The 27,259-nt window shown below is 33.5% G+C and overlaps 4 protein-coding genes across 9 annotated transcripts in view; all 4 read right to left on the bottom strand.

Moving 5' to 3' along the window:
- The window catches only part of LOC107621731 (alpha/beta-Hydrolases superfamily protein), a 69,530-nt gene extending 68,090 nt beyond the window's left edge, over positions 1-1,440 (bottom strand). For 2 of the 3 annotated variants that reach the window (XR_015905349.1, XM_016323744.3), the window contains exons 1-3: positions 379-1,440; positions 194-286; positions 54-121 (exon numbers count right to left, since the gene is read on the bottom strand). Coding sequence is in view for 2 of the 3 variants with exons in the window: in XM_016323744.3 (XP_016179230.1) it covers positions 54-121; positions 194-286; positions 379-1,014 (797 nt within the window). In the remaining variant the exon portion in view is untranslated. Of the gene's footprint in view, positions 1-53; positions 287-378 lie in introns of all 3 variants that reach the window. The other variant, XM_088505592.1, reaches the window with a different exon arrangement.
- Positions 1,441-3,624: 2,184 nt separating this feature from the next.
- Positions 3,625-6,884, bottom strand: LOC107624197 (outer envelope protein 64, mitochondrial). Of its 4 annotated transcripts, none has more exons than XM_016326679.3 (9): positions 6,474-6,884; positions 6,243-6,395; positions 6,046-6,170; positions 5,353-5,478; positions 4,933-5,115; positions 4,606-4,750; positions 4,286-4,454; positions 4,022-4,156; positions 3,625-3,932 (listed from the first exon to the last, which is right to left on the bottom strand). In XM_016326679.3, exons 1-9 carry the CDS (start codon positions 6,719-6,721, stop codon positions 3,729-3,731), a joined length of 1,488 nt encoding a protein of 495 aa, XP_016182165.1. In that variant the 5' UTR covers positions 6,722-6,884; the 3' UTR covers positions 3,625-3,728. The 4 variants fall into 4 exon arrangements, with proteins under 4 accessions (XP_016182165.1, XP_020968744.1, XP_088361729.1 ...); XM_021113085.2 differs by having other exon boundaries at positions 5,353-5,499; positions 6,474-6,864; XM_088505603.1 differs by having other exon boundaries at positions 6,046-6,395; positions 6,474-6,864.
- Positions 6,885-7,412: 528 nt separating this feature from the next.
- Positions 7,413-10,964, bottom strand: LOC107623643 (putative protein phosphatase 2C 10). Its single transcript, XM_016325983.3, has 6 exons — positions 10,663-10,964; positions 10,323-10,418; positions 9,196-9,435; positions 8,792-9,068; positions 8,036-8,190; positions 7,413-7,951 (listed from the first exon to the last, which is right to left on the bottom strand). The coding sequence occupies exons 2-6, from the start codon at positions 10,356-10,358 to the stop codon at positions 7,814-7,816; spliced, it is 846 nt and encodes a 281-aa protein (XP_016181469.1). The 5' UTR covers positions 10,359-10,418; positions 10,663-10,964; the 3' UTR covers positions 7,413-7,813.
- Positions 10,965-13,721: 2,757 nt separating this feature from the next.
- LOC107622566 (calmodulin-binding transcription activator 2) lies at positions 13,722-21,922 on the bottom strand. Its single transcript, XM_016324510.3, has 13 exons — positions 21,749-21,922; positions 20,953-21,072; positions 20,184-20,299; positions 19,989-20,077; positions 19,536-19,578; positions 18,802-18,979; positions 18,572-18,661; positions 18,121-18,431; positions 17,119-17,646; positions 16,156-16,847; positions 15,120-15,705; positions 14,551-14,874; positions 13,722-14,168 (listed from the first exon to the last, which is right to left on the bottom strand). The coding sequence occupies exons 1-13, from the start codon at positions 21,786-21,788 to the stop codon at positions 14,055-14,057; spliced, it is 3,231 nt and encodes a 1,076-aa protein (XP_016179996.3). The 5' UTR covers positions 21,789-21,922; the 3' UTR covers positions 13,722-14,054.
- Between the last annotated feature and the right edge of the window lie 5,337 nt (positions 21,923-27,259).

Raw genomic sequence — 27,259 nt, forward strand, 5'->3', positions numbered from 1 at the left:
GTTTAAGATGATGCTTCGAACTTGTATGTGCTGGGTTGAGAAATCTATCTCACCTTTGTAATCTGTGTCCTAACTCAAGAGGGAATATCTGATCTTGCTCCCCCCATATGATTAGCGTGTTCTGCTCCATCCAATACCAGAGAATCATGTAAATGTTCAAAAAATTCAAAGAATAGGTGAATTGGATAAATACCTGTTGGATCTTGGGAAGATTAGAAAGTTTTCGACCTTTGAGTATTGCCTCAAGTAATTCTCTCTTCTCATCAATGCAACGTGTACACATCACCTGCTTAGCTTGTTTCCAAATAAAGCATCAATTAAATAAATCATATGTCTCTATCTTTGATTTGATTATGCAAAGAAATTAAAGAGGGATACCTGAATGAAATCTGCAAGGAACCAAGTAGGGACGCCCCTAGCAGGCCTAACAAAAGATAGCCGCATCAACTCCCTGAGCTTCTCGGGAGTCTGAGGCATCAAAATGCTTGCAGCTTCATCCAAATCAGAAACCTTAAACAACCCATTTTTCATGTCAATCTCCTCCAAGCAAACACCCGTGCAACAAAGCGCCAACTTCTCCACTTTCTCAGGGAACTGTGCAGCCAAACTATACGCCACAAAGCCACCATAGCTGATCCCAACCAAGCTCATCCTGTGGACACCATGAAACTCCATCAGCTTCCTCAAGCACACGGCCTGAAAGGACTCCGTCCTCTCAGGTCGTGACGTGAAGGAATCGCCGAAGAAGAGAAGGTCAGGCACGTAAACGTTGAAGTGTGCCACGAAGTTCCGAAGGTGGTCGCCGTATTGCCACATTGCGTTCGCGCCAAAACCGTGGATCAGGACCAGGCTGGGTTTGCTTGTGTCATGGATCTTCGGCACCCAGCAATGCATGACGGTTCCGTCGCCCAAGTCTGATACCACGGCGCGGAGGCCCGCCACGGAGAACGACTGGCGGTACAACCAGTCTCTGGAAGCGGTGAAGCTGAAGCATTTTGAAAGCCTGGGAAACATGGGATGATTACCAATCACAATCGGAAATAAGATTGAAACTTTTTATGACCAATGTGAATGTTTACGGAGGATTTGAAATGGGTACAGTGTTGAAGGAGAGAAGCTGGATGATGATGATGATGATGATGTTTGAGTAATTGTGGCGGTTTTGTGGTTGTCAATGGTGACAAGGTTCATTGGAATTACAATCAAAGTTGAGAATGAGATTGAAGACGGTTGTGCGGAGAAAGCGAGACAATAGTCAACAGAATGTAGAGAATTGGTAATGCCAAAAACTGAGGGTGGCAAATTTACGAGCACTGTTACATGTTACATGCAGCTCCTAAAACATAGCTTATTTCATTTTCTCTGGTTTTTCTGTTTTTGTCTTCCTTCCTTTTCGGCAATCTATTCTAATTCAAGTTCAATAATACTTCAGCTTTTCTAATTAAATAAGATTAATACATGAACCACTTTATACAAAAAATTAGGTTATCTAATTTTTAATACTAGAGTAGATGATGTATTCGTTGTCTAAAATTAGTTCAGTTTAGCAGAGTGGGATATAATTCTCAACCCAATTCATCAGCGTATAATGATTAACATATTATGATACAGAAATATTTGATAACAAAAAATATTAATAAAAAATTATTAATTTTTTGTTTTATTTAATATATTTTGTAATAAATAAATATTAAATAAAATAAATTTTGACTATTTTTTTATTTTTTTTAATATTCTTATTACTGTAAATTAAAAACAAGTTATTGTACCCAAAAAAAAAAAAAAAAGAAAATGGTTCTAGTAGGTTCTGGCAAACTGAGGTCGGTTTGCCTAAGTGTCAGTTTTAGAAGGCAACAATAATAGGGTTTTGATGCTCTGGCAGGACTCTGAATCTGCTTCGTGTAGTGACACTCTAATCATGGAAAACATGTTGTATAGAGTCGTATATTCTTTCTTCTTCAACTTTAATTGAGACTTGGGAATTCATATTTTGTGCACTTCGTTTCAGAATTGTATTTCTTCACGTAATGTCTTATTTTACAAACTTTTATATTTAAAGGCTAAATAATAGATAATTTTTAAAGAATATCTAATTACACTGATTTTAAAAATTCCATGTCTGGACATATGACTTTAATAAATAATATTTAATAAATTTTAAATTTTTCATTTTTATTTTTAAACGTAAGTTAAATAATTTAGATATCATAATAAAAATATTATAAATTTATCTTAGATGTTTGTAAGTGCTAAGCAACTTTTTTTTTTTTAAACAGCCTTGCTGCTTTGGTTTTTTTTTTTTTTCCCGTCTTTGATAGTCTTTCCGAGTAACAAGGAATTGAACATTATCAGACTTGTTCTCCCAGCTACTAGTTAAATCTAATATATATTTTTCTTTTCTTTTTTTTTTTAGAATGAGAGTGAGATACAAGTTAAATTAAAAAGTTTGACAACTACTTTTATATATACAGACAAAATATTATATAACGTATTAAACATTCATAATCATTGCATATCGTGAAACACAAACTCAGCAATATATTGCATCTCAAAAATTCTAAAATATAAAGTTTAAATTTTTGTTTTTCTTTTTTTATATAAAAGATATAATATGACCCTTGAATCCCAAAACCATCAATAAGATAGTGTTTATTTTTAGAAATTAAAATTAAAACTGAAAATTTAAAACTCAGTATTGTATTTAATGGCTAGAGAATGGAACTAAAATTTCAATTCTAGGATATAAAATTTCAATCCCTACAATATCTCTAGAAAATAAAGATACAAGGTAGCGTTTGAAAGAAAGACAGAGACTGAAAAACTAAGACTGAGAGACTAAGACTGAGAGACAAAGACTGAGTGGTGTAAAGTGCGAGACAGAAACTGAAACTTTAATTTAATTTGCACAAGAGGAATGCTAGGGGCCAGCAATTTTGGTGTTTTGTAACTATCAATTGGCCATCAATAGTGTTTTTAATGGTGTGAGATTACATCTAATGGTGGAAAATCACTCACTTTTGTTTTGATGGTTAAGTGCTGGCCAAAAAACACAAAAGTTGCTGGCCCCCTAGACTTTTCCTAAGGATAAAGTTGGAATTAATTAATTGAAATGGAGGTATTTTAGGTATAAAATATTATTCAAGTTTCAGTGGCTATTCCAAAAAATTTCAGTCCCTTGTGTCTCTACTTTTTGGAGGTATTGAAATACTGAAATTTTAGTACCAGTCTCTAGACTAACAAACATAATACTATAAGGAAAAGTATATAGAACCAATTCCAAATCAGCCAAAAATGGAACAAACATTATTGTATACTGAATTCCAGTTTCTCGGTCTCCGTCCCAGTACCTCAACAAATGCTACCCAAGAGACTAGAATTTATGAAAACGGTGACTGAAACTTTAATATTTTTTTAATAATTAAGGATATTTTAATAAATATTTTCATTTTATATCCATATTTATCTTGAACCAAATAAGATACTAAGACATAATTCAATTTATATCAAATATAATATAAAGACTTAATTTAGTCTCTTAGTCTTTGTCTCCCCGTCTCTCTTTCAAGCGTAGCTAAGCTCCTGCTTGGCTAGACTAAGAATAGCATAAGATTCAAATCCAAATTCTGTTCTAATCAAGCCTTGTGGATTTTATTAAGTAATAATGATAGTGATGATATTTACAAAAGAAATGTTGCATGAGATTCTGACCGCAAAAATTTAAGAAAGAACTAAACGTTCTCCAAAAGGTCATAAATTTCAAAATTACCATTAGTATCTGGTGGTGGCAAAGGAGAGTAAGCGACACTAACTTGCTCTTGAAGAGTTTTATACATGTCACAGACAGTATCAAGTAGAAATTTATCAGTTCCATGTGATGACATGAATGACACGGAGACACAACAATCATTATGATGTCCTAATGGAATTGCAACCTGTAAATAATGCAAAACCAAATATAAAATTAACCCAAGTCTCAGAAGAATGCATATGAACTGAGGAAAAATATGTGAGAGAAATTTACCTGACAACAACCAGAGATGCTAGCAATGCTGGATAATGCAAAAGCTCTTTCATGGAACTCGGAAGAAATCTCTTTCTCTGTATTAAGCTTTAATGGGTTGTCTGCAACAGTGGGAATAACTAGTATTCCATCATCCTATATGACAAAAATAAAACACTGAGGAGGTAAGGGAATAGCATAGAGGTATTCATCATCTTCAAAATATAATCAAATTCCATGTCGATCTTTTAACAGTTTAGGAACCTACTATAGATATTACACTACCTTTAGAAGACACTGAAAAGCAGCTCGCATCTCTGTCCTTACTCTGTACAAGGCTTTTATATTATCATTTGTAGTTTTGATGGCCGCAGTAACACGATCAGATGCATAACACCCTAACCTGGGTTTTGCATGTTTAATCCATTCTTCATGATTGGTTTTGAATTCATATCTGGAAATAAGGTGCAAGTCCAGGATTATAAAATAATATATTAGGCCATCAACAAAAATATATAATGCAATATGCTTTTTAACAAAAAGGATAAAATCATAAAGTGTAACATAATCTAATCTAAGTCAAATGATAAAAATGAAGGACATACCCTTGTAATGATAACATTACTGTAGAGAGAGCTTTCAAAATTGATGTTCCATCTTGTTGATGAGCTAATTGCTCACAGAAACCCTTTAGATTGGGAACTTTAGAAGCAATATACTGGCAAATATTCATATGTCTTGGAGACGGATCTGCAAAACAGAAGGGAAAAATTTCTTTGTGATCCAATGCTTCATCATGCACCATATGCTTGAACTTTCTCTTCTTTGAACAACAAAAATTTTCTTTCCTTTTTTAAACCACGAATCAACCGAAAGAGATTTTATTAAATATGAACACACACAGATCAGTCCTCAAATGTCCAGATACTTACAACCAGTCAAAGTCTCAATAGCTTTGCCGATAACAGATACTGTCTTCAGATTATGAACTTTAGATAACTGAAAAAGATCATCAGCAAACGAAATCTGCCTTATCCTTTTGGTCTCTACTGAATTGGATTGAAGTAAAACACGTCCAACAAGAGATAGGACAGATGGATCTCGAGCAAACCATCCTGAAATGTAATTAGACAATAAAGAAATAAACAATCAGAAAAACTGCAATTGTTGATCAGGATCTTGAACATATGTATGTAAGATATCAAACAATTAACCATAGTTTTGTAATATCATACTCAGTTGTGTATTGACATGCACATAGTTCTGACTCCAAGAAATAAAACCTTATAATCTATGATAAAATCAGATACATTCAAAAGTATAACAACCAAAGACTTAATCATGCAACATACCAATAGTATCTAGACTTTGTGCATTTGGAAGAACTCCAATGGTTGTTACAGCTCCATGAGATGGTCGAAACCCAAGAATGCCACAAAATGCTGCTGGAATTCTGACACATCCTGTAGTATCAGTACCTACAGAAACAAATACAGCAGCTGTGTGTAAAGTTTACTAATTATGCTCATTCAGAATGTCAATTTTAGAAACCCTAAAATGTTATCCGTTACAAGTTACAACCCTATTGTCTTGTAGAAAATGGATACTTAAACAATAAGTCAAATGAAATACAGTTAAACACAAGAATAATGAATCGTATTTAACACAGGAAATAAATCTCATTACATATTTCATTTGAATATACATTATAATGTTTGAACTAATCTCTAAATAATTAACTTATTGCATCATTTTCATTCTCACATACTTGCATAATCCTAGAGTATATTTAATGCTTGCCCCCAAAAATTTATTTCTATCCAAACTTCAACTATATGTTAGATTTGTTAAATGTATGATTATTTCCCGCGTTAAAAATGTGCAACACAAACCTATTATGGTGGAAACTCAGATGCAGTTCTAAGAGTCATTGAATGATTTGACAGGTTTGACTAAATTATCATCTAACTTTAGCTATCAACATGAAGTTAATAGCACCGGAGTTTCTACTTTATGCAAAATAGCAACGACAAAAACACACTCACCAATAGCAAAGTCAACTAGGCCGGCAGCAACGGCCACGGCAGAGCCACTGGAAGAACCTCCGGGAATGCAAGACGGCGTGCGAGGATTGATGGGGGTTCCATAATGGTGGTTCTGACCGGAAATCCTGCAAAAGAAAGTGATAATTGAATAAGTTGTCCTGAAAAGTGAATGAGAAATCGAGAGGAGAAGCGCAAACCCGAAAGAGAATTCGTCCATAAGAGTGTTGCCAACACAAGTGGCACCGTTGCTGAGCAGAGCGGTGACAACAAGGGCGGTAATCTCAGCTTGAGGGTGCGTCTTCTTCCAATCAGGGTTCCCAAACCCCGTCACGTTCCCCTTCACATGAAATCTGAAGAATCATTCAATTCAACGAAGCAGATAGGAAACGCGAATGGAAGCAAGGAATATACAAAAGAAAATTACGAACATGTCCTTCACTGCAAAGGTTAGGCCACATAGCATTTGGTTGCGCGCGCCAGGGAAAGGAAGAAGCTCAAAACGCTGCATAAAGGCACCGTACAACTCCTTATCGGGGGAGATGGGAATCCTCCGCCTCCGCCGTCTACGGCGAGTCTCGGTGACAAGAAGGACGGCGGTGGTGAGGCCAAGGCCGAGGAGAAGCCAGAGTTTGGGGTTGGAAGCATTGCGCTTTAGAAGATTGAGGGCTTTGGACATGATGCAGAAAACAGAGAGAATAGAAGGTGGTGGTTGGCGGTTGAGGAAGCGCGGAAGGTGGTAGAAGACATGACATCAGCATAGCGCAGTCAACGGTTCAGATTTTGAGTCACAACTCACAACTTTTCATTTCTTACAGTTAAAAAAAATCTGAAGTTCAGGTCATAAAGATAGTAAAAGAACATAGAACTGTAGAAGTATAGAAGTATAGATTTTGGATAATTGAAGATTTTTTTTTATGTAAAAAAGTTAAAATATGTTATATTAAGCAATAATCATACTATATGTATATTAAATAAAAATTAAAGTATAAAATAATATTATAGATAAATTACACGATCATTATATATATATATATATATATATATATATATATATATATATATATATATATATATAACATTTTTTGTTAAGTAATTTCATCAAATGATCTGATAATTTTCTACTATTATTTTGATACGAAGATATTTTCATGAAAATAGTCCATATATACTATAGGTAATTTGAAACCAATTTTAGCTTAGTTTGATACTTAGAGGCAAGCCTAATAGAAGAAGCTCCACTTCTGGTATACTCAAACCTCATTTACAATTAGTAATAGTGGCAGAGTTAACTAATGAAATTGAGGGGAGAAAAAAAAGCTTAAAATAATCAACCGAAGATAGGATTATAGGATATATCCACCCAAAAGTTAAATTGAAACAAATTTTACTTATAAAGTCAGGAATTTGAATACTAAGAAACTCTCTTAAAAAAGAATTGTACTAGTTACCACTCTGAATCACAGGAACTTAGAGTGCCTAACTTTTGATCATTAGAAAAACTAACCATATACCCATCTCAAATGTCACACTACTCCATGTCACAAAGCAAAATACAGAGAAAAATGATGGTATTAATCTACACTGAAGAAATCAAGAAATGCTAAAATAGAACCACCTAATGTCAAGAACATCAATTTTACAGATAATTCTGGGGATGGGGGAACCTATGGTTGCAGAAATTTCCAGAAGAAGAAGGAGCATGGACTTTGCATCCCTATATTGGTGAGTCATCAAAGATTGAATGTAATGGATGGAGGAGAACCCTGAATCACTTGAAACGAACTACAATGCATGAAATGTCATCTTTACTGTCTCTGTTCAATGCCTCCGCAGCTAGCTGTTTCGCTGCCTTTTGAGGATCTTTGATCTTTTTCGCAATATCCACTGCTTCTTGGTTTGCCATTACCTGCAAGAACAAATGAGAAATTCGAGTTCAAAATTAAATGTTTTAAGGAAAATACTCGCCATAAAGAAGAGATTGATGGATAACCTTCCAAAGACCATCACTAGCCAGAATCAAAAGCTCAGTATCTTGTTCAATGTCACAATGTTGTACATCAGGATCAGATCGCAAGTGCGATTTGAGGTTTCTGTCTCCGAATGCCCGAGAAACTGCAAGCTGCCCGTTCACTCTTGCAACATCTCCTGATATATAACATCCACATGCAAAGAAATGATTACAGAATACACAATTTATTTTTGGTAAACTTTAGATTTCTGAGGATATTGGCCACATATGCATGTAAGGCATTCTGATTCCAACACATTTTGGATTAACATGGGGATGACAGAAAATACTCTTTACTACTCTTTAAATCTGAACAGAATGGATGGTCTTTCAATTTTTTGTATTTGGTTGAACCTATCCTTCACTTTTCTAATAAATGTGCAGATTGTATTTGTAAGTCATGCATGTATCGAAAATCAGTCAAGCAGAGGTGGTAATTTGATTTTCAAGATTTATGGATCACAAAGAGACACAATTGGTTTCAATAGATACATCCATGAATCTTTGATCAACAGAGGAAGGTTAACTCTCATTTTTGCATAGTTCAGCCTGATCTTAGCAAATTACTTTTACTTCTTATAAACAAATTATGATGTTGATCCTCTTTGAAAATGCAAATGAGGCTCATGATGCATATATAATCTTCTCAAGCATAACACATTCTTGAGGTTTCAATTTAGCATGTAAAAATGTAGGCAATATCAAATAGGCAAGGCTCATTAAGGTTTGCTTAAGAACCTGGCATGTTTGAGACAAATCCGCCTTTGTTCTCGATTATGCCCCTTTCGGTATTGGGCTCATGATCTACCGTCATCTGTATGGCCTGCCCTCCCCGTGACAGAACTGCTCGTGAATCTCCAACATTCGCTATCCACAATTGCTGATTATTTATGAGAATTGCAGTCACTGCAGTTGATCCGCCCCGTCCCAGATCAGGATTGTGAGAAAGAATGGCCTGATCCGTTGTCTCGTAGGCCTTAATGATGGAACTGCTTGGATCATTCCAGAAGTCTGCCTGTAACAATCAATCATAGCTTAAAGAAATAGTCTTCACGAAATATGCAACATATACCAGAAAAGAAGGGAGAACTTTTCTCTGAACATCCCAATGTTCAGTTCTAGAAATTGGTTGAACAACTTACTTCCTTCAAGATATTAGAAAGCAGATGCTTTTGTAGATATGCTGGAACAGTGTCTCCCAAGTGTCCGTCATAGATAGCGAAAAGTCCTAGCTCTTGCCCTCTCGACTGGACAAATTTCGCCACGTGATAGTCCTCCATTGGGTGATTCGCTTTCCCTTTAACTAGACTGAAGCCATACTTGACTGCATACTGAGAGCTCCTACCCTTGCCGGAGCTACATGAAGAACGACCTCCAACCACCTAAACATAAAGAGGTTTGAAAGATAATCACAAAATTAGAACAAGAAAAAAGGCACAAAACCAAAAATGATCAAATGTTTCACAGTTTAACACAGCATAAAAAAAAGTTGTTAGTACTCCACTTTTAAGTCCTACATTGTTCAAGTATGCAGCTAACATGTCAAGTCCTATAAAATCCACCCTCCAAAAATATTGTCCTTTATGCGAGAGCAATCCGTTAAGCCGGACACAACCTAAGATATGGCGAAGATAGTCGATATAGTCGGTACTAGGACAGCTCTTGGCTCCTTTCCCTCCTTGAGAAACTCAAAATCAATCTAGTTACAAAGACTCAGAACCTGATATAGTGATATCCTAATAAACTGCCTGCAATGAAACATCACTGGCATTCTCCAAAATATTGAGTGCATTTCAATAGGCTTTTAAAAATTTTAGTACTTTATAGACAAAACACAAAGGCAGCTTTCGATCTACTTCTCAAAGAAGCAAAAAACAGATTATCAAACGCTCCACCTAACTATAATTATAAAATTTGGGACAGTTCTAAGGCCTCATTCACTGCACCACCAGAACTTAATCCCCACCTAACTATACCATAGCTCTTCAAAGGAAAACACAGACAAAAATATGAAGACACATTTGGAGAACAGAGATAAAAATATGCAAAATGTCTCTGTTGTTATGCAAAATTTGCCGAATTTTCTCTCTACAAAAAAAAAAGGATATAGAAAGAAAGAAGGAAGACACACAATTTTTTCGTCTTCTCTATTCCTTCTATACCCTTTACCAAACACAGCCTAAGGAATTGAATATGCATGATCATTTCAAAGAGAAGAGAATATATTTATAAAAAAAATAACAACAATAAGGAAAGCAGGAATTCTCACCTGAGAGACAGAATTGAAGCAACAGAGATTATCCATGTAATTCAGCTGCCTCACCTCACCTTCGGTTAGTTTTCAACATCTACCTCTTCTACTAATCTTTAAAACAGAAAAATTCCATGAAAACTTGACGTCAGGGAAAATAAATTAATAAATTAAACAAATTTTATAAAATCCCCAAGCGCAGTTAATTATCACCAGAAATTGCCGATCACCCAAGCAAGCAATTCTAAAAACCCAAAAATAAACCTCCTAGAGACCAAAATATTAAAAAAATAAAAAAATAAAAATGGAAAAACTTTTGAACACCCCAGATGAAGAAGTGGGAGAGAAATTCACTAACCAATCCAAAGAACTGAGCTTTGGCACTAGGGAATGAGATGGAGGATCTATATAGGAAGTGGGTGGTCACGGATTATGCCGTCCACTTAAGGAGAAGAAGAGAAAGAGACAGAGCAATAACACAGAACAGAACAGAACACAAAGAAGCTTATACCAAAAGAGCCCCTCTTAATAGAGAGAGCGCTTATTATTAATGGGAGAGAATAGAATTGAATAGAATAAGGTGATGGGGTGTGTTGTATATTGTAACCGTTCTGGTTTTAGGGAGAAAGTCTAATGTGCAATGACTGCAAAAGAATAAAAAGAAAAAGAAAAAAGAAAACTCTTGTTATAAAAGGAAGAGCTTGCCCTTATTGACTTTGCAGTTTTTTTGTTTTTATTGCTGCTGACACAATTTGGCTTTCATTATTACAGCTGTTTTTGAGGTTTCATAGTTCGCATAAACACTCAAAATCTCTGCCATTTTCTTTGGGTCACTCACCCTTCTCAGGGTGGGGGGGCTGCCTTGGGAGACCTCAAAAAGTCAGCAAATTTTTCTAACTATAATTCTCTTCACTTCCTCCAAGAGCTCTTGTCCCAAAAGGATAGGGGAAAATAATTCATTTACAATACCCTCTAATTGTTTTTAAAAACCTTGCTTATTCAAAGTAACTAATAAAAAATTCTCCTTTCTGTACGTTACTGTATGGTTTTTTCTTTCAAAAAATTTAGGTGTTCACTAATAATTAGTCGCTAAATTATAAATAATATATTTTTAATATATATTTTACACAAAATAATTAATTTAATTATTATTTTTTAAGATACACGTAACATAATTATTATTTTACAGCAGTATTTGAATAATAAAGATAAAGGGAACAAAGGACTTTGAAAAAATTTTAATTCCAATCTTAAAAAAATGTTGGGATTTCTTTGTTAACTATATTAAGTCTTTAGACTGCTTTTGAAACTATTTATATATTTTGTCAAAAAAAAGTTTATTTAGTATTATAATTAAATTTAATTTTAACATAATATAAAATAATTTTATATATTTAATTGTATATTATTACATTAATAAAAATGATTATTTTTTACAATTATTATATAATGAATGCAATTTACTAATAGTATAAAATAATAAAAATATTATGTCTACATAAAAAATTAATCGTCAAATCAGTCACAATTTATTTACGTAGACACTTAATATAATTGATAAAATAATTTATACTTTTATTTAATATATATATATATATATATATATATATATAAGAGTTTAGTTATTTTAAAACTCTAATTTAAAATTACTGGTTAAAAAAGGAAATACGTATCTCTCTATTAGATTATGTATTTTATTGGGTTTGTAGGAGTGATAATTAATTAATTATTAATTAAGAAAGGAAAAAAGGATCAAAATTAAATAAGTCAACCCTGCAGGTTAGAATTTTCAGACAGGACATTAACTCTCTTGTCATTTCTGGGGATAGAATCATGCAATCTGCAATTGACGACAAAAGAGTGTCATGGATTAATCTTTTATGTATTATTTTTTTTCAAACAAGAATTAAATGCCATATAGGAGAGTTAAGAATACAGAAAGTTTGCAACTTTGAGGGGAAGGAATCTTGTGGGGCTTAATCTATAGGTGCAGTTAAATTGTTAGCGGTACTATGCTGACAATTTTATCAGAAAGTCAGATACTAGTACCCTGTTCCTCTCTCACTCTAAAATATTTTGTTGTTTTTTGTTCTGAATTTCTACCACAGGTCCACCCCATAAACACAAAGTGCACGTTGCAGTAAAAAGCTGAGTGGTCAAATTACAATATCAAACCTATTTGATAGTCATCACCACTGTGGCCCAGCACCACTAACCCTAGGTCCCCCCACAACCACAAACCCTAAACCCAATTTTATGCAAATTTATTCACCTTAAACTTCCTTCCTAGTTTTAGCGAAATAATATTTTTGCTCCACTTCGGAAAATTTTGACCAAGTTTTTATATTAGTTCTCAAAAATATAATATAACCCTTCTTCTTTATCCAAGTTTAGAATCAATTATGTAATATTCGACTAAACTTTTATATTAGTTATCGAAGATGTAATATAACCATTTTTCTTTATCCGGGTTTAAAACCAATTATATAATATAGACAGAGTTATTCACCTTAAAATTAAAACCAAAATTATTTATCCTTAATGCTCTCATTTTATTGGTTTTATTTTCTTCTGTGCTTGTAAGAGATGTTGAAAAAGATCCAGTAAAAGACGTAACCTTTTATATTTATCTATTCACAAAGATTACTTGTATTCTACTTAATATTGTAGTGGTTAAATTGATTATTATTAAGATTTTATCACCTATTCGTATGTAAATGAATATATGAATTTGTAGGAAACATGATATAAAAATCCAAAGCTCAGACACAAAAGGTATTCAACCAATGAATATAAAATTCCATCTTTACAATATATGTGCATCAATCTAAATAAAAAAGGCACCGACCAGCACGTTGCACCGAATATTAGTTTTAGAAAGATATTGGACATCTCAATACGCCCATACACTTTTTTTCCCTGAAACCATGCAGTATTATATATACATTTGAAGATTGATAGACCAATGTTAATAAAAAAGAAACGTAATGAACACAACTAAGTTCAACAGAGAGCAGCCAAAGCACAAAAATATGGTGCATGTGTGCAACAATATAATGCAAACACGGATGGGTCAACTCCCCATGCATGATGCATGTATCTATCTATATATGTATCTGTACAGTGATCGGTGGAAGGAGCTATCAGAAAGCAAAGTCAAATCCATTGATAATTACAGAAGAGAGAAAGATGAAGATAATGAAGAAATTCTAATTCCATTGTTTATGTTGGCAATTTGGAATCATCATCACAGCCGACATGCCACGCGTAAATACAGTCAACTACGTGTGCAAGGTGGGGTTCTGCCACGTGTCCTCTGTGAAGAAGAGAAACCATATAACACAACATAATATAATATAAAAATAAATCATAATTAGCATTTAGCACACGGTTATAATTCCTCTCAACACAGTACACTTTGTGTACAAATTCCATTTTATACATCGGCAAGCTAACACCACTTTATGTTATAAACCTGAACTAATTTATAATAGGAAACATTCTGATCCTGTCATATAAATAAAACCATAAAAGAAAAACAAACCATGTCTTATTAGATTACAACCAAAATGCATGCTAGCTATGATTATCTATTTATATTCAGCATTGAAATCAAGTCATTTCTGATCAGGAATATATACACCAAGACGATGTTAGGACAACCCCAATGCCAAATAAAGCCAACTGGCCATGTATTTACAGTGGGGATGAAAGGAGGAGCAGCAGCCACCACGGCAGAGAATCAATCAATCAATCAAATGCTATGGGAATAAAATTGTCATCATCTAAGAGCATATCAATATCAATCAAATTCTCCACACCATCAACTGTCTCTTCAGAATTTACTAAATCCATATTACATGCCTGCAAGATATGACATGAGCACATTATTGATCATTCATTCATTATGCCAATAGCCTCCCGAAATTAGTAATAGAATAAATTATTTTCCTGTACTCATCACTCTACTCACCATAAAATTGACTCAATTTGATCAAGAGTTCTATTGTGATAAGGTGATGAGTACATAGACTAAAAACAAGGTGACTACTCACATGAACTCTTTTCTATGTAAAAATGATAATTAAAAACTGTTAGATGACAATTTAATCAAACTTTCTCAACTATCATCTTTACAGGATGACAATTTCATGAGAATAGTCACCTAAAAACAAAGTCGCACAAATATTTCTTTATCAATAAATTTAGACGTCGCATGTACATGACAGCAGAACATTATACGTACCTTGGTTTGACGGAAGTCGTCAACAACATTTAGCAGGCGCCGGTATTGAGCACGTGCCTCTGGATATTGAACCATGGACTTGACCCTTGAAAGGGCCTTTTGGAACTTCTCCTCACTTTGTTTTCTTCCTTCCTTGAGGAAATCATAATCATCTTCTTTCGGCGGATCACTCTGTTGAATGGGGGCCTTATTAAGGGCATCGGGTTTGAATCCGCGCAAGCCACTGCCCTTGCGTCTCCACCGTAATATCACTTTCTCAAGGATTCCCACAGACCAGATTATGCTTTTTAGACTCTTCCTAACCTGGTGACCTCTTACATGGGCCTTCACACAAAAGAATAATTCAAATCTCACTATTAGTACTACCAGGCGCTGCAAGGATGAATTTCCCAAGTAGCAGAATGATTCAATGATCTAACAATTACCCAATCACTCCTTTTTTAATTAAAAAAATAAAGGAGAAGGTAACAAATGGCGCAGACATCAATGTTTCAACTAACCTCAATGAAGGTCTGTGTAATTTACCCTAATAAATGAAAAACTAAAGTAAAGAGAGCGGATGAATGAACCTGGATTTTAACAATTCTTTGACGAATGATCAAGAATTCTTTTCTCTTCTTCCAACCACGAAACTTCTTCTGTATCTGTGTTGCAGCAGCATTGGCTAAACGATCTCCTTGTCCAGATTTGCTTGCCTTAGATGCTAGAAGGGAAAGAGCTCGCGGGTCTGACAAGCCAAACTCATCATCTGCTAGTTGATTCAACTGCTTCCTCTGAAAAGACTGCATTCTGAATACCTGATGTATACGATCTGCAGCTTGTGTAGCATTACGAACAGCAGTAAGGGAATCCTTAAGGCAGGGATCATCTGGCATATCATCCCCATATAACACAGGGGTAGCAGTTCGTTCTGAAACTGTCTGCACTACTTTTGTTACTGAAATCTCTTGCCTGCCACCTTTATATTGATCATCCATTGTGAGGGATTCAAGATGACTAGTTAATAAAGATTCACCAAGGAAACCGGAGATTCCTTTGTGCCCATTGGTAGAGGCTAGCTCTGAAGCTGTTCTTCCGGTTGGAAATGCTGGAGATGGATCTGTCAATGCTCCAGAATTTGCACCCATGGTGACAAGGACAACCACCGTCCGCTCTCTGAAAAAAGGACACAGGATAACATTGGGAACCAATAGAGTTATGAAGAATAACAGCATTTGGGTGAAAATAATATATAATGCTTAAAGCTGAACACATTATGGAGAGGCTTATATTATCTCCCTTACACACACCAAAAGCTATGGTTATAGAGGCAACTCCAAGTGAGTTGATTTAACATGCATAAGGAAAAACGTTTCATAGTCTTAACCAAAATAATTCAAATATTTACAAGAATTTAGGTCATGTAAAATGCTGCAACTTAAACCTTTGCAGGACATAATTTTTTAAACAAATCCTAATTTGAACAGGTCAGAAGCATTTTTTTCCCCTAAAAAAAGGATCAGAGTACAATCGAAAGCAGGAAGCCTCAATCAGATCAGTAGAAAAAACTTATTCTCAATCAACTCAGCACAACAAAGAGAAATAAAATATCTCAAGGACCATTACCTGCCACAGGATGCAGCCCAATGTAGGGCTGTCCATCCATTCACATCACGGAAATTGATACCACCTCCAGCAGTTAAAATTGGTTGTATAGCCCAATCATACCCAAGAGCAGCTGCTAAATGTAAAACACCCTGTCCATCCTTATCTAACACATTAGGACCTTTATCACTTTCAGTTACTTTGTGCAGAAGCCATGAGTACAGCTTCTCTTTAATCTGCCTGTGAAACAGATGCGCCTTCACCTTCTGTGAGGATGTATCAGATTCTAGATGTTGCTCTTCCTTACTCGAGAATTCCTCTTCCTCTCTTAAGAAAATAAGCTTTAAAATTACATCTCTTTTCTCCATATCATTCTCAAAGGTTTGTTTAGATGGGCACACTGGTTTTGAGGACAGAAACTCTTCCAATCGCAAATGCAGCAGCCTTTCAGTTGAATCATTATAAAAATCTGCAAATTCTACATTTCCAGAAAAGCCTTCTCTATAGTCGAATTCACGCACTTCACTGCAAGCTAATCTATTCGAACATGTTACATAGAAAGGAACCCGTCCAACCTTATGAGGTGGAGCCTGGCAACACAGAATTCCATTAGTTAAAACCTCAGCAGGGACCTCCACTTCCCCAAACATACAGGACCAGTTAGAGGTTGACACCTCCGGTTGATACTTCAAAAAAGCTCCAACAATTACCACCTGCATGGTTTAAAATAGGATATAAAATGTCTGTCAAATGAAATCTGGTTCTTTCTCATTTCATGTTACAAACAACGGTCATACAAGACATACTAAAGGGGAAAGGGGTCTGTTAGAATGCACACTGAAATACTAGGAAATGGTTGCTGATAATTTTTTTTTTAAAAAATGCATAGGAATCTGTCACCAATGTTGTTATTTTCTCTTTATTTTATTGTCATATGTTGATTTATTTCTTTATTATTCAAAGTGCTATCCATGAGACGAGTACCTCAGTTTCCACTTCAGCATAAGCCCATTTGGGGGAAAATTCATTTATGCTAAACAGCTGATCCTGAGAAAGGGACGGGCTCAATGAGGAATCATCTATCACATGCCCAGATTCATCTGTACCCCATGAAATACCAGCTGAAGACTGCATATTCAAATCATCCACCTCTCCAAGGGTTTTAGTAATCCACCTAGAGAAGCTATCAACCTTTTTCAGGCTCTCGTCTCCATCCAATAATGTGCGCTTTGCTGTGAAAGCATGGTGGAGACTTTCTTCACCAAGAACTTTATTCAGAGAATTGGATTGAAGTGCATACTGAGATTGTCCATCTGCATGCCGTTCTGGATAGTGTTGTTGCACATGCTGCTCTTTCGGCTCACCATGAAAGTTAAACAGGTGAGGATCAATTTCAGAACTTGCATTAAGAGTTTCATTCCCAACTAAACCAGATATATAATCAGATCCAAATTCCAAACTCAATGATTGGGTTAAGTTTGGCAAGCGTCCTGAACTTTCTTCAAAAGGAATCTGGATCGAGTAAAATAACAAAAGGTAAGTAGTTACATATCTTTGCCAAATCTCATAAATTGGTTTGAAACTTTAATATAATAGACACTTGAACTCAACTGACCACATGTTAATAAAACAAGGTTACTTTAATATAATACCCATCCTAGCAGAAGGTTGTATACAGTTACATCTTGAGAAGGGTCGACTTTAGAGGGAGAAGAAAGAGAGGACATGGTGTATTTTAGCCTTTTATCAGCTTCAAACACAATTCAATACCATTTAGTGCAGCACATGTAACTCCACATCAAACAGTTAAAAACACAACGCATTTCATCATATTCATTACTAAGTTGAATTAAAATTAACGCAGACTGCAGTTCAAGTACCAATGCCACCAGACTGAGTCTCTCACTCATAGATCATGAGTTTCTCATATGAAAAAATAAGTCTTAGATACTACTGGCTAATATAGCAAGCAGTAACAAAAAGTACCTGCCAATTTGATTGGATAGATTGCGAGCTCCCTGCCTCCTCAGTGAGGCTACTTTTGCTCCCTAAGAGGTCACCAAAGTCATTACGTTCTTGTTCTACAGTGTTTCCTATCAAACTCGATGGTATGGAAGAAAATGGTACAAACGAAGGATCACTCTGCAATTCTGCATTGCATTGCTTCAACACAGTGTCCCAGGATGCCATGCTATGTGCTTTCTGACCATCAATATAAGTAGTATCACTTCCTCCAAATCTTTCCGCCGGAACAACTGGGATATAATCTCCAGAAATTGAAGACTGTCCTCGATCACCTGAAAATATATAGAAATTAACATAAAGTCAAAATCTCAGAAAAGCTTGAGTTGAGAGTTCCTAACAGGGGGGAAAAAAGGAAAAAGGGTAACAACTAAAATAAAAGAGGTACAAGGGATGTATAACAAAATGTTCGAACCAGTATCAACTTTGTCTGTCGGGTGACCATTCCGCATATGTTGTGACTCATTTAGTGTGTGTAATCTGGAGCTTGCTTGGTGAATCTCCTCTGGGGGGAAAAACATCATCAAACCATTTAACAGAGACTATATGGGCTAAAGTACATAATCTTATGCAAACATATGGATTTAATAGTAAACCATAATATTTAATTTTGAAGACTTAGCACAGTAATTTAGCCATAGTTACCAGAATCAGCATCTTCACGTAAAGATGCCAAACTGCTAGCTGGACTCATGGAATCTGTACTCAGTGAAGGCAAGTTGCTATAATTTGTTGGTAAGCCAGATGATGGAGAAGGGGTCCTTTGGGAGTCAGACGAAACATCATAACTATCTATATTTCCTCCAGTATTTGTCTTGTTACCCTGAGAAATAAGGAACCCAAAAAACACATCGATATAATTTGCCAAACGTGCAAATAAATAAATAACCAGAACTACAAAGCAAGGACCCTTCTATACCGAACAGCTTAAAATGCTTTGTATATGTTTCAAGAATAATATGACAGCTATAATTTCAGAGTAAAGAAAAATTCAATCTCGATTTACTTAATTTAACAACACTAGAAACAGCACTAGCTACTCATAATAATATTAAGGGGAAAAAAAATTCAGTCAAAATGTCCTCATTCATAGTTTATGAGAGCTCAGCTATTTGTACGAATTGCAGCTATACCCTTCTTTCTCCCTTCAAGCATTTAATTATATAATTATATTATGTAACATAAAAATTAAAAATGTTATCTAGATAAGTTTTCAGCCAAGTCAAAGACCCAGCATTCCAGCAATAGGTCATCAACATACAGTGCAAAAGCTGAAAATAAAATAGAAATAAGGTTGATAATACACGCAATAACTGACACATAAAAAGGAAAAGTAACAGCAGAAAATGGAGGGGGGAGGGAGGGGAGTGAGGAAGTACCTTAACTTCCAAATAATGTACAAATACTATGTGCGTCATATCCCTGAGTAAATAAATAAATAAATAAATAAACTAAAAAATAAAAAATTAACAAAGAAAATTTATGATATTAAATTAAATATATAAGAAACATAAATTAGCTCAGTATATGTATATTGAAAACTTAAAAATAAGCTAAGATGCAGTGAAATAGTTAATATACAAAAACAGAAAAATATCACGAACTTCTGACAATAGGAAAAACTATGCATGCAACAAAGCTGCCCAATTAGTATATTCTAAGCTAGCAACTCCTTGAAGCAACGATAAGTAGAGAAAGTAAGTGCACCCACCAAATTAGGGGCAACAACTACAACTGCTTTGAAATATCTAATGCAGTACTTAAAAGCATGCAATGCAAATAATAATAATAAATAAATAAATGTGAAATATGACAGCAATTTTCATACTCACGGTTCAAGCATCCAATAGCTTCGTCTCTGAAAATTTTCATTTTCTTCACCATGGGCATAGTAGCAATGCAACACGTCAACACTTCCCACCTAAATTTGATTGAAAAATGCCACAACCCCGGCATCATATAATTATTTGAGGCTATAAAGACTTGATTATACACAAACTCCAAACTCAAGCAACTTTAAAGCTTACCTTCAATTTTTCATGAGCTTCTTTCACGGTTTTTCCATCTTTTTTCTTTCTCCAATTATGCCCATCCTTTCTGAAGTATCTCAAAACCTTTCGATCAAATAGAAATAGTGAACCACCTGCAATAATTAAATGCAAATCATGAAGTAACGTCTTCAGGATCATTTAGCAAAAACTATGAACCAAGAGATGAACTGAAATCATAAACCCTAAACGAAGCAAAATTTTATGCTAAACAACAAAACACTATTAATAGTTCCAAATACCATGTGAACTAACAAAGTTATGCAACATGCATACATATGCTCTTTTGCTACCATACTTGAGGGGAAAATTATTTACCAAATTTCCTGAAGTGCCATAATCATTGAACTGAAATTTACAGGATCTATTAGAACATTAGAACATGAATACCTTAACTTCAGATATATTTTTTGGATAGAAGACTTTAACTTCAGATAGTGAGCAACTAAAAATGTCTTTACAGTAGGAACTAATTCAACTACATGAATAACATGAGGACTATAAGCGATGTCCAACCACAACAATGCACCTACTATACAAGGTCATTAGTAACTCCTGCTAAGTGTTAATAACATTGTAAATGCCGAATTTGCTAACAACTTTGTAAATGCCCAGTTGCAATAAACAATCCATGTTAGATAAATAAGTCTTCTGCAATTCATTCAACCCCATATGCGTATCAGAACTACTAAATTTCATTAGGAGCCATGAGCCAATTAATTTATTAGTAAGCATGCAACAATCTTACTTGGTGGCCTGTTATGAGGTTCTGACGTGATTTGAAACATCCGATAGTTACGAAGAATTTCACAAATTTCTGCAGGTCTCAACCAGCGATGCTGGGCTTCAAATTGTAGTTGCTGAAAGTCTATACATTGATATCATGGCAGTCAGTCAAATATGTGATTTTTGTATGTCTCATAAGTCATAAAAAAATACACAAATACAATTATTCAAGCAATCTTAATGAATTGGAATCATTAGAAATTTAGCAATACTGGTTTGGTTTTATTTGGGTCTGGGGCAATATAGGATAATCAATTTATTATTATTTTCAGGATAATGGTAGCTTTATTCAACAAAGGAACATATATATTCTATTCTGGGAAACCATTGAACCAACACCTATCAAACTCCATATCGTTCATAGCTATGTAGAGTTGCCTAAACGCAATCAATGAAGCTTCACCTAAAAAGCCCAATTGAACTAAAAGAGTCACAAAAATCTCAATATGATAACAATCCAAAATGTTTATTTCTAAAAATGTTTTAAACCCCGAACCAATTTCAGCTCAGCTTTCTCAAATCCACGACCTAACCTTAGGTCCAAATAGCGAAAACCATTTTCAGTGACTGACACTCAGCTACAACAAGACGAACCAATTCAACAAAGGTGAACAGGAATACCGGAACTACGAATTGAAATTTGGCAAAGCTTCAATCAATCAATCCAAAAAAAATATTACAGGATCCAAGCAATTCCACGAACAATTAGAAACATTGAAAAATTAACCAAAAAAAGGAAATAGCAATCAGAAACTAACCCAATCGAGGACCCAATCCGAAGGAAGGACGCTCCGCCATGGCGAAGACTGAATCAGAGATCAACGCGAACGAGGAGCGAGTGTTGTTCTTCTTCTTTTCTTTTCTTTTCTTTTTTTTTTTTCTTTTACTTTTTTTTTTCTCTAGTCTCAGACAAAGTGACGTGACAAAGTGAAAAACTTGAGGCTCAAATTTTGGGAATTTATATAAGTTGATGGGGGCAAAATGAGAAATCGGAAATTGCAAAAAGGGGCCGGGCCCGGGGCTGGGGTAGGTATATGGATATCCGGATTCACGGGCCGTCTCTTTCTTCGAATCCACGTGAATCTCTCTCCTCTTTCTCTCTCTTCATTTTCTTTTTAATTAATTTTCCTCTTAATTATTTGCTTATTTCTTAAGTAAGTATTTCATTGTTATTTTTGGTAATTATTTTTTTAATATCCAATTTCCACCAATCATATTATGAAAAAATTTTCAAGTCTATTGCTACACTGTTCAGTTATTTTTAACCATTAATTTTAATTATAAAAAAATATATAATATATATAACTAAGATCAATGGCTAAAATTCAATGAAACACATGTGTATTAGAGCCCGTTTAGGAAGTAGCAGAAGCAATTTTTTTTTTATTTTTAGATTATGAGAAGTCAAAATCTACGTGTTTGGCACCATTTAAAAAAAAGCTTTTAGCTTCCCGAAAAGTTAATTTACAGCTTTTTTCAAAGAAGTAAAAATATATACATTCTCGATAAGTCATTCATTCTATCACTTCCTTAAAAAAAATTAATTTCAAAAGAAAAAAATCTACTTTTCTTCTTGACTCTGTGAAAAATATTGACCCTTCATCACCACCATTTTCACACAAGGTCTGCTAGAAGCACTGGCCTTCCACCATTATTTCACCATCATTCTCACGCAATGTTTCAAACCTCCTATTTTTTACGTAATGATTCATCTGATGGAAGTATTGATCCTCCACCACCATTTTCAGACAATATTGCATCTGAACAACTTACTGCATATATTTCTTCTAAATATTTTTTTATCATTTTATCATTCTATTTTTTATTATTAAATTTGTATTTAACTCTGGTATGAAATTTTAGTTTTAATTTTATTTTTTTCACATGTGATTTTATAGCTTGCTATTATTTTCATAGTTAATTATAGCAAGTTCTTGACCTCAATAAAGGAGAAGGGAGTTCTAATAGGAGTAAAAAAAATAAAACACAGCAACAAAATATACATTGACACACATTTTATATTTATTTTTTATTTTCACCTACCATATCATACATAATATCAGTGATTAGGTTATGTAAAATCAATATTCAATATTGAAAAGTATTTGTTATCATAGTTATTTTAATATTCATTCTCTTTTGTAAAAAAAAAATATTTTTGAGTTATTTATCCAAACGCTACAACTTTAAAATAAGTACTTTTATAACTAAAAATCCAAACACAAAATAACTTATTTATAAGCTACTATTAATAAAAGTCCTTATGCTTTAAGCTCTTTTTTTAAAAGAACTTATTTAAGTTATTTACCCAAACTGTACCTTAGTATACTTAAAAGTTTTCCTATATTATGTATAGACCAATCTCAGCTATTAGTACAATATATTATATACATTATAATATAAAATAATAAAATATCATTTTTGTCACAAATGTTTAGGGTAAGTCCTATTTGTATTCCTAACGTTTAAATCGTCCTATTTGTATTTCCAACGTTTGTAAAAGTGATTCAATGTTATCCTGCACATCATGAGCTTTAGTTGGAGTTCTAAAAATATCTTCTTAAAGTTATAGTACAAATGTTTGTGTTAGAATCAATGATCAACTCCGAATAATAACTCATTAAAAGTTGAAATTAATCCCTGCAACATTTACATAATTTACCTTTTTAGGAACATAATTAAACCTAAATACAAATTTTGGGTACAATATTAAAATCGAACATATCCAAGTGAGACTTAATTGAAAATGAATACATCTAAATGAAAATAATTAAAAAATATAATCTGATCTATTAGTATAATTGACAGCAAGATAACATTGAATCATTTTTATAAATGTTAGGGATACAAATAGGACGATTTAAACGTTACGGACACAAATAGGACTTACCCCAAACATTGGGGACAAAAATAATACTTTACTCTAATATAAAATATATATTAAAAATTTAAATTATAATTTGGTGATTAATTTTGTATGTACACATAATATTTTTGAATTTTGATATATATATATATACACGATACCACTTGTAAAGGTTGGGCTTGTAATTGTAAAGAAGGATCTTGTTGTAAAGGTTGACAATCACCTTGTATCATTTCGGCGTTTAGGGCTTGTATCCGTGATTGTATATCATAAAAACGTATCATACTTTGTACATGAAGATAATGCATCTTTCTAACATGATGAATACGTTTATTCTTAATGCTTTTCTTAATGGTTTTTATTGATTTTATGGTTTTATTCTATTGTAGCAACTTTTTTGTTCTGATTATTTTCTTATTTATCTTCTTTATTTCTTCTGTTAGTTCTGAAGATTCAGTTATTAATTCTCTTACTTTCATTCTTATTGCCATTACTCTTATTTTCATTTTTCTTCTAACAAGCTTTAAAGAAATTAGTCTTTTTAAAATTCTTTCATGTTATAAAAATAGAAATAATAACTAAAAGAATAAAGAAATCATAGAAAAAGAAAGCATAAGATAGTAAGCTTACAGGGATGAACTTGTACTTATTATTGCTTGCAAAGTTGATACAAGCTTGATGATGATTACAAATATTTGGAGAATATATGAAGTAAGAAGATATAAGAGTAGAGAGGTTTCTTGAGCTTTCAAGTATTTGATGATACTGAATGAATGAGGCCTTTGGTATTTATAGACCCAAAATGATTACTATTTGGGTACTATTTGTCGACAGTACTGTTTGCTTTTACTGTTTGCCGACATTTACTGTTTACTTTTTACTTTTTTACTTTTACAATTTTTTTATATTTTTTTACTGAGATCATTTTTCTTTATGATTGAACTTTTACATTGATTTCATATATAGTTCTTACTACATTTCAAATGGATCTTGAGAGTCTTGATAATAATGAGCTGGACTGGACTGTACCTCTTTGTCTTCTCCAAGAGGTACTGTTTGTATTGCTTGTAGAGAGCTTTGGATATCTTCCTCTGAGGTTGTCGCTGCTAGGGCTGCCATAATTTGTTGCTTCTGCGCTAAGAATTGGGTCTCTTTTTTATAAGTTATTTGTTCATTGGTGGTACTTGAGGCTGTTATTGCTGGACGCTTTTGTGATGTTGTTAACCATTGATCAATAGCTCTTTTTTTAGCAGATTTATATCATATTTGTTCCACTACTTTATTTTTATTATTCTTACCAAATATTGTATGCTTGAACATTCTTCATATGTTGCTGAATCATATTCCCAAGTCATAATCCAGCTTATTCCCATAGCTGCTATAAATGAAATGAATTTATACTCTTGTAGAAATGATGACTTGCTTTTAAAATATTCATACGCCATGCTGGCTTCTTTTGGGAAGAAGGTTTTTATTGGTCCAAAATTCTGGAACCATGATTGGAACCATTTGAAAAATTGTAATGATATTCCCTTTCTGAACCATATGAACCAAGAATGGGGACTTGGTGATAGGAATTATGGTTCCGTGCTTCTTGGTAATCATAATAGGTATAGCTCTGAGGTTCAAATTTCAAAGAGAAGCTTTTAGACTGATATGGGGGTAATTCCCACTCTTGTAGAGATAATATTTTCATGATTTTTATTTTTAAATAAGCGGGCTGTTTGGTATTGGAATCTCTATAATATGTCAATTCAATAGATCCGATGTCTACTAATATGAATTCATAGAATTTTTGGGTTTTCTGTGGGTTAATAGGAATGTAATGGAAAGTATTTGGGAAAATAGTCTTGTATAGGATTTTTCTATCTTTTTTGAACCACTCTTTTTTAATGGTTAATATTTTAATAGGATTGGATTTTTTATAATAAGGAAACTGTTCTTTCAAGAGTTGAGTGTTATAGAGATCTAATGGTTGCAATAATTTGAATTTATTATTAGTAGTAATTAAAGAGCTCTTAGAAGGTGATGGTGATAATGATGCTTTTACAACCTGTGACATAGTCATAGGTCTTAATGATAATGGTTTTGCTGATACAGGAGTAACAGGTAATTTTGTTTCTTTTATTTGGTCAAAAGGTTGACCATAATCTTCACTGGAAGCTGGTTTTTGATCCATTCTTTTCCTGCAAAAATTCTCTGGTAAGAAAGTCAGGAAGTGAATTTAGTTCTCCTTTTATATGTTCAATAATAAAATCGAAACATGATAGAATAGCTTGCGACTTGCAAATATTTGTTTTGAAACCAGATTTTTTACATCATTTTTTAAAACACTTGGGGCTGCTTTACAATCAGTTCTTATTAAAAATGTTTTATTAAATAAATCTTCTTGAAATTTGGAAACACATAATACTATGACAAGTATTTTTTTTTACTGTTGGATAATTCTTTTGAGCCTGGTTCCAAATCCCTGAATGATATTTTACTATTTGTTCTTTTGAACTATTAGGAGGTATTTGTTTAAGAATTCCTCCATATCCTAATTCTGATGCATCTGTTTCTACAATTAATTTAGTTGATGGATCTAGTATACTTATATAAGGTATTTCTTTTATTGCATTCTTTATCTCTTATTATTATAGCAGTCATTTCTTTTGTCCACGGAGGTGAATTTTTTCGTAATCTCTTATAAAGAGGTTCGCATGTGACTCTGATTTCAGGTAAGAATTTTGCTACATAATTTAAACATCCCAAAAATTTTTGTAGTTTTTTGTCAGTTATTTCATTTGAAAATTTATCTGCAAATTCAATGGCTCTTTTAATAGGTACTATAGTTCCTTGATAAATCTCATACCCTAAAAACCTTACTTTAGTTATAAAAATTTTCATTTTCTTTTCTGATAAAACTAATCCTTACTCTTTTATAATATTCATAAATTTTTCTAGATGATATATATGTTGTTTTATTCCTTTTGAGTATACTAATACGTCATCAGGATATACTATAGTAAATTTTATATGTGGGTAAAATATATTATTCATTATTTCTTGGAATTCGCTTGGAGTATTTTTTAATCCTTGGGGCATTACATTCCATTCATAATGTCCAAAAGGTACTATAAAAGATGTTTTATATCTATCTTCCTATTTTACTGCAATCTGATAACATCCTGATTTTAAATCAAATTTTGAAAAGATATTTGCTTTATTTAATCTTTTAATTAAATCACTTTTATTTGGTAGGAGATACCTAATCCATTTAATACCTTGTTTAGAGGCTTATAATTAATAACTAACCTTGGAGCACTTCTTTCTATTTCAGATGTTTTCATCACATAAAAGCCTGTACAGCTCCAAGGTGATTTCGAAGGTCTTATTATTAGTCCCTTATCCATATATTTTT

This window comes from Arachis ipaensis, chromosome B10, assembly GCF_059453495.1.
Source record: "Arachis ipaensis isolate K30076 ecotype BB chromosome B10, ASM5945349v1, whole genome shotgun sequence".
In the NCBI taxonomy this organism is placed as follows: Eukaryota; Viridiplantae; Streptophyta; class Magnoliopsida; order Fabales; family Fabaceae; genus Arachis; species Arachis ipaensis.